Source organism: Cervus canadensis, chromosome 2, assembly GCF_019320065.1.
Source record: "Cervus canadensis isolate Bull #8, Minnesota chromosome 2, ASM1932006v1, whole genome shotgun sequence".
In the NCBI taxonomy this organism is placed as follows: Eukaryota; Metazoa; Chordata; class Mammalia; order Artiodactyla; family Cervidae; genus Cervus; species Cervus canadensis.
The window spans coordinates 59,197,443-59,210,129 of record NC_057387.1 but is presented as its reverse complement, the minus strand read 5'-3'; the positions used below and the strand labels follow the sequence as shown (position 1 = coordinate 59,210,129).

Here is a 12,687-nt window from a genome sequence, read left to right as displayed (position 1 = left end):
TTACACTGAAGTGATTTTATTTGAGGAAAGAGATATTTACAATAGCTAACTTAATTGTTATTTTGTTACTTTGGTAATATAGCACATGTAGACAACTTAAAGGTTTTGAAACTATAAGTCTTTTAAGACCAGGCTTTGAATTCCCGCTCCTCCTTCAAGTCCTAGGTCAACCCTGAGATTTAGGCCCATGGATTCTCTAGTGAGACTGCCTTACAGCTGCGTTTCTCATTACAAAGTATCATTTTGGATAAGTCCCAAGAAAAAGGGCTTTTTGTTTGTTTGCTGTAAATGTCTACTATTTCTGTGCCGACTTTATATTTACTGTTTATATTCTGCTTTTTGTCAGTTATTGTCAACTACTTCCATTAGCGTTTATTCAAAATTTAACACACGGAGTAGGATCATCATAGTGGATTTCCCGAATGCATGCAGGAAAAATGGTTTCAATTTCACTGTTGTTTTCTGCATCTGTTGTAGGAACTGCCTCATATCTCTGCGTGCTTTCCACTGGAACATGGAACCCTAAGGGCCCCGATCTTAGCAACTGTACCTCACACTGGGTAAATCAGCTGGCTCAGAAGGTTGGTTGGAACCTTTTAATATGATACACATTGGTGATTAAGGGCTTTAACTTCTAACATAAATAATTTAGCTTTGTATGTTTAGACCAGCTTCGTTGCTCTTTGTTCTGTATAAAAGTAAAAAATTATGCATAGTTTTGTCTGTAAACTATTTATTCAAAGTTACATATGTTTTAGGGCTTGCTGTTTTCTATGTGAAGCTTTTTAATGAATACATACTTGCCTAATTTCATTCATATTTAGTTTGTTCTGTTTCTTTTGATGTTCATAAGACAAATAGTGCACTGGCCTAATAAATCAAATATCATTAAGTTTGCAACTGAATCCACAGAATGCAAGCAGATGTTCATATCACAGCTGATTATGACAGAATAAGTAAAAATGACTTTAAAGGCATTAGTAACTTTTATACAGTGCAATGTAGTGACATTTTAGTTTTACCACCTACCTTTCTGAAAGGTAAGCAGTAGATAATAACCCTCAGTGTTATACTGATTACATTCTGACTTAAATTTCTGGATCATTGGAATAAATTAATAAGATTTTTAAGCAACAGTTTAAAATGGTTGCAGTGAAATGAGAGAGTTGTCTCAAAATTTTTTTAAAGGACTTTTTTTCTCTTTTGTTTCCTTTAAATGCCTGCCTAAGAATTTCTTTTTGAGGATCTAAGAACCTTTAATCATCTGAAATAAAGAGAAAGTTATTGGTCTCAGTTAGTTGCAGATTTTGACATATTTGTGAATATTTTTCTCACCACAACAAAGATCCTTGGGAAAAGAACAAGAAGCCACAAACAACAAGAAATCTTTACTGAGATAATATAAACTCTCATTTCAGATCAGAAGTGGAGAAAATGCTGCCAGCCTTGCCAATGAACTGGCTAAGCATACCAAAGGTCCAGTGTTTGCTGGTGATGTGAGTTCTTCAGTGAGACTGATGGAGCAATTGGTGGACATTCTTGATGCACAGCTGCAGGAGCTGAAACCAAGTGAGAAGGATTCAGCTGGACGGAGTTATAACAAGGTAGGCAGAAACTTCTGTTATTTTCAATTAGATGTTTTGTATGTCTGTTCTGGATTCTTCAGCAGTTGACTGCCTGACTTTTGGTCCCCATGACATACAGATAGAAACAAAACTTCTAATTTGGTTCACATCTCAAGAAATAATTGTAGTTGCGAAAGGAGCAACGTGCCCTCACCTCACTGCCCCCCAGATGATGCTAATTACCTGAGGGAAATTTAGTTGGTAGTAAACTTCATCTACCTAGTTGTTGTCAGTACTCACTTTGGAAGGCATTATCTGCAATTGGAGATACTGTGTTAAACAACTCATACAGGCAACTCTTGTGATTATAACAAAATTGTGATGCATTTAGGAGTGTTAGATACTAAACAGTTGTTTTCAATATTAGGTTTGGGGAGAAGGACAAGTTTTTTTTGGTAGAAATATAGTGTGTTAGTGCTACTAACTTTTCTTTCCTTGACAAAAATTTGATAGTTACTTTAGCCATATTATTAAGTATTTATATGAAATTCATATGAATCTGAAACCTGTGGCTAAAATGGCTCTATAGGTTTTTTCTTGCTTTTTATCACATATTTTGTCTCTAGTTTTATCAAGATACTTTGCATTATTATATTTAGTAAAATAAAGTTAAAAGCTGTGAATACACAGTCTTGGCAGTCAGTATTAGACTCGCAGAAATCCAGAGGACTATAGTACATGATAAACTTGAGCTCAGGACCACCAATTTAATTTTTGTAGGATTTCTTCTTCTTTCCCCGTATGCAACAGATAAAAGTCTAACCTCTGATTTTCTTTTCTTTTACTAAAAAGCTCCAAAAACGAGAGAAGACATGCAGGGCTTACCTTAAGGTATCTCTCCTGTGCTGTCACCCTGCTTTCTCCCTCCTTCAGCTTCCTGCTACGCTTTATCTTCTTGCTGCATGAACCAATGTATTTCAGTCTTTGATAATTATATAATGTGCCCCATATCAGCTGTACAAATGTTTCTTTTCCCAGGTATATTACTCTCAGAATAAGCAAATAGCTTATTTTTATATTTTTTGCTGTTTTTGCATTCATCCAAACATACAGGAATTTAAATGAAATATCCTCTGAATTGGAAAGTAATCATAAAGTCTTGTTATGCCCTGTTGTCATCTCTGTGGATTAAAAACAACTTCAGTAAAACAGCTATGATATATTCTTGGCAGTTTATCATATCAAAGACTGTATAGTCATAATGTATGTGCATGAAAAAGTCACTGCTTTCTTATCTCTGTGGTGTACTCTTAAATAAAATAGGTTTTGTTTTGAAAATTTTAGGTGTCATTACTAGAATCAGGTTGATATTGGGAGGGGTTACTAGGAATGAAATATAAGTAATGTGACCGTACTGTACATATATATGTTTCTGTGAAGGATAATAGGCCACTGTTTGCCTCAGAATCTTTTTCTACTGAAGCCAGTTTTCCTCGCTGGTATATGCAAGTGAAATAGGAGACATGGTGAGGCTAACCATAGAATTATGCTAAGCTAACTGTCTGATAGGCCAAAATAATAATACTACATTACATTATGTTTTACTCTGTGAAGTTTAGAAGTTCCTTTTGCTGGATATAGTTACTTTCTAACTTTACTCATCTAGGGACCATATTCCTAGTCAATCAAACTTTGAAGAACAAGTTTATATACGTATGAAAACACAACAAAAGAACTTTGTAAATTTTGTAGAATAGAGATTAGTCAGAAGTTATGACTTCATCAATTTTGGTTGGCAAGATCTGGAGAAATAACAACATTTCACTAGCTAGTAATAGACATTGTTGGATCTGAGAACTTTAAAAGAAAAAGCAGTGGGAAAGTATTTTTTTAGGTAGTAATATTTTGAAAGTCCCTTATTAGCCTGTTTAATGGGGTCAAAGAAATACATGCTGAAATTTATAGAATTTGTCATACTGAAATTTTCAGCTCACCTTTATGGTATTAGTTAATGTGTGAAATGTAATAATTGGTATGTTGCCCAGGATGTATATCTCAGTGGGAGTAGAACAGCTTTCTTTCTTTGGCAGGGAGACTACATCAGGAATATGATTAGCGTAATGATCGTTTTGATGCCACTAGAAAAATACAAATGATAATAAATAAGGAGCGATTCAAATTAATGAAAGCATGCCATCAGCGAGTTATGTCTATAGCTAGTAAATTTCAGCATGACCTTAATTTCCGACCAGTGTCGTTTTCAGTATGTCTCAAATGAGCTTCTCTGTTCAGATAAGACTAATAAAACACCTTAAATTACAAATTAGAAGCTGACTTACACTATGCAAATGAAACAAATTCCTGTTTTGTGACGAAGGATTCATTTGTAGCTTAGATTAGAGGCTCCAGTCTGTATTTCTTGGTAACTAATGAATCTGGCCTCAGCAGACCACTTTCTGTTCCACTCCAGTTAATGGATGCAGCAGTATCAGTGTGAGCATTTTGACTATTTTATCTCCCAGTAGAGAGAGAGAAAAGCCTTTGACTCCACTTGGAAGTATCTTCTACCTGCCAGGAAGGTTTTGGTGACTCACATGGCAGACAAAACAAGGATATTAAGATGGATTAAGCTAATTAATCTCACTCTGACAGTAGCCTCAAACAAATTTTCTACCTGCTTATTTCAATACAATACCTCAAACAGGCCGTTTTTGTAGTGTTTGTACAATGTATGTTCTTTTTTCTTAATGATTGCCAGTAGATCAGAGCAATTTATATTTGGGCTTAATGATGCACTATGACTAGGTACATGGGAGAAAGAGTAAATAAAAATAAACTTAGTGATTTCAGCTATTAAGCTATAGTCAGTGTACAGCTGCAGTAAGTATCAGTGCAAAAGCCAACTTTCAATTGCATAACTGACTGGACTACATTTTTATTTAATGTTGTTTTGCATGGTAATACACTAAACCTACATATATGAATATTTAAAACATGTATATTTATAAAGACGCCTTTTCTGTTTTTATTAAATTATTAGTCTGGCTTTAAATATTTTGACTGTTTTCCTGATCCCCTTAAAAACAGATCATTGTTTACACATGATGGTATACTGTCTAGTGTTTTTAGCTAGCCAGGGAATTGGAAGAGTGGAAATATTCACAAATAATTTGTAAACTGTGAAATCATCTTGGTTTTTTCCTAGTGATAATAGTAGACAATGTTATAAGGCACAATTTTGGATACTATTTTAGTTCAGGTTTCCAAAACCAACATGATTTTATTTTCTAGCAAATATATTAGGCTACCCTAGAGATACCAATGTTTTCTATTTAGAACATTTACGTCTTGAGATTATATGTAGGAGTGACCATGCATGTATGTGTAATACCTCAGATTAAGAGCTGACACTGGTTTTCTTTCTTTTCAATGATTGAGATATGATTAGATAAACAGAAACGAGATGTCTCTTTATATACTTAGTCTTTATAATTAAATAGTAGTCTACTAATCTTCAGTTAGTTCTATTTTGAAAGGGTCAGACATCAAGTTGGCCAGATAATGTGTTGTCCAGGTATTCTTCCATAAGAGTAAATCATCATATTTTTATCTTGATGTAATAAAGTATGTATAATATGATAAATATTACAAGATAGATAAATATTACAATTTCACTAGTCAGTGATTGAAAATCACCTTGGTACTAGAAGCAGTCAATACTAATGATGGTCTTCTAATGGATTTAGGCAATTGTTGATACAGTGGACAATCTTCTGAGACCTGAAGCTTTGGAATCATGGAAACATATGAATTCTTCTGAACAAGCACATACTGCAACGATGTTGCTGGATACATTGGAAGAAGGAGCGTTTGTCCTGGCTGACAATCTTGTAGAACCAACCAGGGTATCAATGCCCACAGAAAATATTGGTGAGTGAATCTATTGTTGAGTTTAATTTTTATTTAGAAGATAGATGTTTAAGAGAATTATGATTCCAATATGAATCTTTTGAGTTATTTCCAAGTGCTAAGCTTTTCTTTTGTCAAGTTATGTTTGTCCTTTAATAAGAAATGTAACTGATAACATTCATAAAATTAATGCAAAAGCCAAAATCTATTCTATGTCTTATCAAAGTTGGTTTGATGTACTTTTTTCCAACTAAAAAATCATTAAAGGAAAGAAGTGTTTAGAGTACTTAAATGCCAGAATATGGATTGCTTAAGTAGTGAAAATGCTTGCTATGGAACTAGGGCAAATGCTTTTCCATTTATATGATATGTTCCTAATGAATTTAAATTACTTTCTGGAATGTGTTCTCCCAGTCAAATATTTTAGGCACACAGATATGTGAGCCAAATGTTTATATTAAACACAACTGCTTTCAGGTGAAAATGTGGTCAGTGATGTACATCCCCCATAGAGCAGAATATTCATGCTTTATAGATTGCAAAATAGCTGCAGATAGTTTTGGAGGATCATTTAGAATTTAAATGCTGGCAGTGAGAGGCAAGAATTCACTTTTGATGATATTTGAAAGAAGTACCGTTAAGTTCAGTGAAATTATACTAATAAATTAGTATAATTCTATACTGATTATACTATAATATATAATGTATATATACTAAATATATAATGGTATACTATAACTTGTCAGTCAGTATAGGCTTGACTGATTTAGAATTGTTATTCAGTGGGTTTGAGCTCAGATGAAGTTTATAGTATCCCTTAGTAAAGTAAAGAAATTTCCAAAGCATAAATGTGAAAAAAACCAAAAGGGAACACAAACTACTCTGTCATTGAAAGAATGTATTGGAGCAGCAGATATTGAATGAAGTTCTGCTATCTAGGATGCCATATCTTATTGTCTTATTGTGCCTACTGAAACATGGGACTTTATATTTAAAAATGCAGAAAAGCAAGTTGTGTGGGAGAAGTAGACATAAATCTAATTATGATACCTGGATTTAGAGACAAAATTTTAAATAACTGAGTTTTTAGAAAGAGGGTATTATTAAAATCATATTTTTATTTACTTAATGAGGTTTGAAGTGATAAATAACTTCATTTTAAGTCAAAATAATTTGACTTACTTTGGGAGAGCAGTCACAAGGAAAGTGATAGTCTACCATTGTTTAGTAGAAATAGAAAATAAAAGTTCTCTTTTCTGTCTAGAGCTGTCATTATTTCTGAGTTTATTTAGTAGTCTAATGAATTTTCTAAGATACACATTAAATAATTCTCAGATGTTTTTAGGGATGTGCCTATAAGATAAAGGAGTGTAGACTTGATTATCTCAGAAGACAAATCATAAAAAGTATTTGAAGTGTTGTGTTGTGACCTCCATTTATTTTTTAAACCTTTTGAAGACTATTTTAAAATCAACCCCCCCCCCCAAAAAAAAACCCTAAAATTTCCCACTTTAAGCTCCTTCCAAGAGTGCAAGAAATTTTGCTAGGCCAGGTTGACATTGTCTGCTCCCATCAGCTTCACATATGTAGAACACACATATTGTTATATGTCTGAGACATTTTTATCTCATTTTGAGAATGGTCAGGAATTTTTTTCCCCTAATAGTTGTGTTTTTCGGAGTTCTACATGATTATCCTTTGCACTGGTTTTTAATTGTTTTTTAATTAAAGAAAGAACATTATGCATAGATTTCTCATAGTGTATATAGTACATGTTTTACTGACTTCTGAAAAATAATGCCCTGAGAGGGAATTTTAAGGGAAAATCAGTTCAGTTCAGTCGCACAGTCGTGTCTGACTCTTTGCGACCCCAGGAACTGCAGCAAGCCAGGCCTCCCTGTCCACCATCAAGTCCCATAGTCTACCCAAACCCATGCCCACTGAGTTCGTGATGCCATCCAAACATCTCATCCTCTGTCGTCCCCTTTCCTCCTGCCCTCAATCTTTCCCAGCATCAGGGTCTTTTCAAATGAGTCAGCTCTTTGCATCAGGTGGCCGAAATATTGGAGTTTCAGCTTTAGCATCAGTCCTTCCAATGCACACCCAGGATTGATCTCCTTTAGGATGGACTGGTAGGATCTCCTTGCAGTCCAAGGGACTCTCAAGAGTCTTCTCCAACATCACAGTTCAAAATCATCAATTCTTTGGCGCTCAGCTTACTTAATAGTCTAACTCTCACATCCATACATGACTACTGGAAAAACCATAGCCATGACCAGATGGACCTTTGTTGACAAAGTAATGTCTCTGCTTTTTAATATGCTGTCTCGGTTGGTCTTAACTTTATTTCCAAGGAGTAATCGTCTTTTAATTTCATGGCTGCAATCACCATCTGCAGTGAATTTGGAGCCCCCCAAAATAAGTCAGCCACTGTTTCCACCGTTTCCCCATCTATTTGCCTTGAAGTGATGGGACCAGATGCCATGATCTTAGTTTTCTGAAAGTTGAGCTTTAAGCCAACTTTTTCACTCTCCTCTTTCACTTTCATCCAGAGGCTCTTTAGTTCTTCTTCACTTTCGGCCATAAGGGTGGTGTCATCTGCATATCTGAGGTTATTGATACTTCTCCTGGCAATCTTGATTCCAGTTTGTGTTTCCTCTAGCCCAGTGTTTCTCATGAGGTACTCTGCATAGAAGTTAAATAAGCAGGGTCGACAATATACAGCATTGACGTACTCCTTTTCAGGTTTGGAACCAGTCTATTGTTCCATGTCCAGTTCTAACTGTTGCTTCCTGACCTGCATACAGGTTTCTCAAGAAGCAGGTCAGGTGGTCTGGAATTCCCATCTCTTTGAGAATTTTCCACAGTTTATTGTGATCCACATGGTCAAAGGCTTTGGCATAGTCAATAAAGCAGAAATAGATGTTTTTCTGGAACTCTCTTGTTTTTTCAATGATTCAGCGGATGTTGGCAATTTGATCTCTGGTTCTTCTGTCTTTTCTAAAACCAGCTTGAACATCTGGAAGTTCACAGTTCACGTATTGCTGAAGCTTGGCTTGGAGAATTTTGAGCATTACTTTACTAGTGTGTGAGATGAGTGCAATTGTGCAGTAGTTTGAGCATTCTTTGGCATTGCCTTTCTTTGGGATTGGAATGAAAACTGACCTTTTCCAGTCCTGTGGCCACTGCTGAGTTTTCCAGATTTGCTGGCATATTAAGTGCAGCACTTTCACAGCATCATCTTTTAGGATATGAAATAGCTCAATTGGAATTCCGTCACCTCCACTAGCTTTCTTCGTAGTGATGCTTCCTAAGGCCCACTTGACTTCACATTCTAGGATGTCTGGCTTTAGCTAGGTGACTGATCACACCATTGTGATTATCTGGGTCGTGAAGATCTTTTTTGTACAGTTCTTCTGTGTATTCTTGCCACCTCTTCTGCTTCTGTTAGTTCCATACCATTTCTGTCCTTTATTGAGCCCATCTTTGCATGAAATGTTCCCTTGGTATCTCTGATTTTCTTGAAGAGATCTCTAGTCCTTCCCATTCTATTGTTTTCCTCTATTTCTTTGCATTGATCGCTGAGGAAGGCTTTCTTATCTCTCCTTGCTATTCTTTGGAACTCTGTATTCAAATGGGTATATCTTTCCTTTTCTCCTTTGCTTTTCACTTGTCTTTTTTTCACAGCTATTTGTAAGGCCTCCTCAGACAGCCATTTTGCTTTGTTGCATTTCTTTTTCTTGGGGATTGTCTTGATTCCTGTCTCCTGTACAGTGTCATGAACCTCTGTCCATAGTTCATCAGGCACTCTGTCTATCAGATCTAGTTCCTTAAATCTATTTCTCACTTCCACTGTATAGTCACAGGGGATTTGATTTAGGTGAAATTGATGCATGTATGTGTATGGTTGTGACTCTTCACAACCATTCTCTGTTCACCCAAAACCATCACATTTTTAATCAGCTATACCTCAATACAAAAAAATAACGTCCTTATCTTAATGTATTCATGTATTGATTACCCAAGAATTAATGCTATGAAGATCATTTTACATATTCCAATATATTCCTATATCTTTTATTTCACAGTTTTGTGAAAAATATCATCCATAATTTATTTAATGACATTCAAGATTCAACTTTTTCCTAGGACTTGTTCTCTTTTTAGACATGAGGACTAAAATATCCCATTATCCTTTTATGTCTTCATTCTATGTTCTTATCTAAATTTAGAGTATGGCTACAGTATCTTTGTTTATTAAGACAATTTGATTCTCCTCACTGGTTTCTCCTTGAATCCCTATTTTCACTTGATTATATGATTTACTCTTATATGTGACCTCATAAGATTATATGTTATAATTATATCTGAGTATAGCTTATTAAAATCAACTTTGAGGTATACTTTACATACAATAAAAGCAACTGTTTTAAGTGTACTTTTTGATGAGTGTTGACAAATGTACACTCGTTTAACCAACTGCTTGGTCAAGGTTTCAGCCACCTCAGAAGGGTCCTTTACAGTAAATCTCTGATAGGTTTTTCGTATTCCCAGTCCCAAGCAACCACTGGTCTGTTTTGTGTCACTATAATTTTGTTTCTTCTAGACCTTCAGTTGATGAATCATAAACTGTATGTTCTTTTTGATCTTGCTTCTTTTACACAGTATAGTGTTATTGAGATTAATCTGTTTTGGTGCCAGCATCAGTAATTAAATCATTCTTATTGCTGAATTTCCATTATAAGGACACATTTTTGTATCTACTCACTTGGTTGGTCATACATTTAGTTTGTTCCCAGTTTTTGATTATTACTAGTCAAGTTGTTATTTTCCCAAGTTGTTGTACCCTTTTATATTCCTAACAACATTTAGGAACCCTTTTATATTCCTTAACAACAAGTTTAGTTGCTTCACATACTCACTAGCATTTACAATTGTCTTTTCAAATGCCTTTTTCTTTTGTCATTTTGGTGGTTTGTAATGGAATCTCATTTTGGTTTCACTTTTCGTTTGTATGGTTGCTAAGTTACATTTTGCTGAAAACTGTTCCAACTTTTCATGTGGTTTTTGGCTATTCGTACATCTTTATATAAAGTATCTGCTTATATATTTTGCCCATTTTAGTTGAGTTATTTGTCTTATTATTGGATTATAGAAAGTGAAAGTGAAAGAAAGTGAAGTCGCTCAGTCGTGTCCGACTCTTTGCGATCCCATGCAGTATAGTGTACCAGGATCCTCCATCCATGGGATTTTACTGGATGGAAGAGTACTGGAGTGGGTTGCCATTTCCTTCCCCAGGGGATCTTCCCAGCCCAGGGATTGAACCCAGGTCTCTCGCATTGTAGGTAGACGCTTACTGTCAGGATTGTTTATATACTTCTGATACGAATCTTTTGTCAATCTGTGCATATTCTGAATGATTTCCCTTAGTATATGACTTTCCTTTCTATTTTCTTAATGATATCCTGAGAGAAGGAAAAGTTTTAATTTTGATAAAAAGTCCTCATTACCCAGCTTCAACAACGTCTAGGTAATCTGCTTTCACTTATTCCTCTCACCATTGTATTATTAAAGCAAACCCTAACATTACATTATTACTATAAATTATTTAATATGTATCTTAGACTTTAAGAAAAAAAATACAAGCCATTGCCATACTCTAAAAAATTTAAAAAAATAGGTTCAAATGATAAAAAGGAGATTTCAATTATTTAATTTTTGGAAATTTGTTAGTACCTAGTTTGTTTAACCAGTACACAACCAAGTTCGTATACATCTGACTGATGCATTGCTCCTACAGGAGAGAACAAAATTTTCCTTCTGCCTTCTAGGTTTTTGGCTGGTCCAATAACCTCCGATTTAAATTCCATTCCACCTGTCCTCCCCCCACCCCCAGTGATTTTCTGTTGCATCTATGAAAAGAAACACATAATATTTGATTGTCTTTCTTCATGCTCTTAAGATTGATTAGGTGGTTTAGTTATTATCAGCCTAATCCAGCATTATAAAATTCCCTATAGTTTATTTTACCAATGTGCTTAGCAGCCAACTTGATTGTATATATCAATTTAAACTTAGTTATATTGTGGTAACAAAAACCCCAGAATCACAGCAGCTCTAAACAATAAAGTTTATAACTCCTTAACTCCGTATCACCTGAGCCTCGACTTTGCTCTTCTCCGTACCATCTACTCCATGTTGTTTTTACCCCGGGACTCAAGCTAGTGGAACTTGGTACAATGCTGGTCGGCTGCCAGAGGTCCTAGTTTTTTCTATACACTCTTTTACTTTTCTTCCCCTTCCCACTCACTGCAGTCACTACTCAGAAATGAATTTGACAAACATAAGGACAGATAATTATATTAAAATCCCATCCACGGCACTGGCTATGAGTGAGGCTCCAGGTGGTTCTTCTATGGATCAAGTGTACTCACTTCCAGGAAATATGTTGAACAAAGCATGTATTATTTCAAGTATACAAGAGTATAGAGAAAATCATAAACATCTGTGTACCAGTCACCCACTGAGCCACATTGTAGCATTTCACCATATTTACTTCAAGTTTGGAGGAAAGAAATAGGTATATATAATCTAGAAATCCTCTGGGCCCCTCCTTCCTGATCTGATTAAGAAGGGGGTAGCCATCATTCTTACTTTATTAAGCATTAGTAAGTTTCTATTTATTTACTTTTGCTCTACAGGTATGTGCATTTAGCAATTACTTTTCATATTTTAGGGCTTCCCTGATAGCTCTGTTGGTAAAGAATCCACCTGTAATGCAGGAAACCCTGGTTTAATTCCTGGGTTGGGAAGATCCCCAGGAGAAGGGAAAGGCTACCGGCTCCAGTATTCTGGCCTGGAGAAGGCCAGGGGGTCGCAAAGAGTCAGACACAACTGAGTGACTTTCACTTCACTTTCATATTTTAACATTAATGATTTCACACTATAAATATAACTGTACATTTTTCATATTTATGCTCATTGATATGTGCATCTCTTGTTCATTCATTTGTCCTAAGAATGCACAGCCATTTAATTATGCCTGTGATAGATATTTTAGTAGCTTATGCTTTCTTGATGATACTAGAAAAGCTGAGAGGAAAGTTTTTTTATGTCTCTTACTCATACTTTATACCTTTCTAGATACATATGAGCGTACACACATGCACACGCACACACACACAAACCTGGAAATAGTTCTGGAATGATAGAG

General features: G+C 35.2%; 1 protein-coding gene across 13 annotated transcripts in view; it reads left to right on the top strand.

Annotated features, from left to right (window-relative positions):
• ADGRL2 (adhesion G protein-coupled receptor L2) overlaps positions 1 to 12,687 on the top strand; it is a 296,333-nt gene that overhangs the window by 253,325 nt on the left and 30,321 nt on the right. For all 13 annotated transcript variants that reach the window (XM_043460873.1, XM_043460877.1, XM_043460872.1 and 10 more), the window contains 3 exons: positions 478 to 581; positions 1,419 to 1,604; positions 5,312 to 5,495. In XM_043460873.1, the coding sequence (XP_043316808.1) occupies positions 478 to 581; positions 1,419 to 1,604; positions 5,312 to 5,495 (474 nt within the window). The remainder of the gene's footprint in view (positions 1 to 477; positions 582 to 1,418; positions 1,605 to 5,311; positions 5,496 to 12,687) is intronic.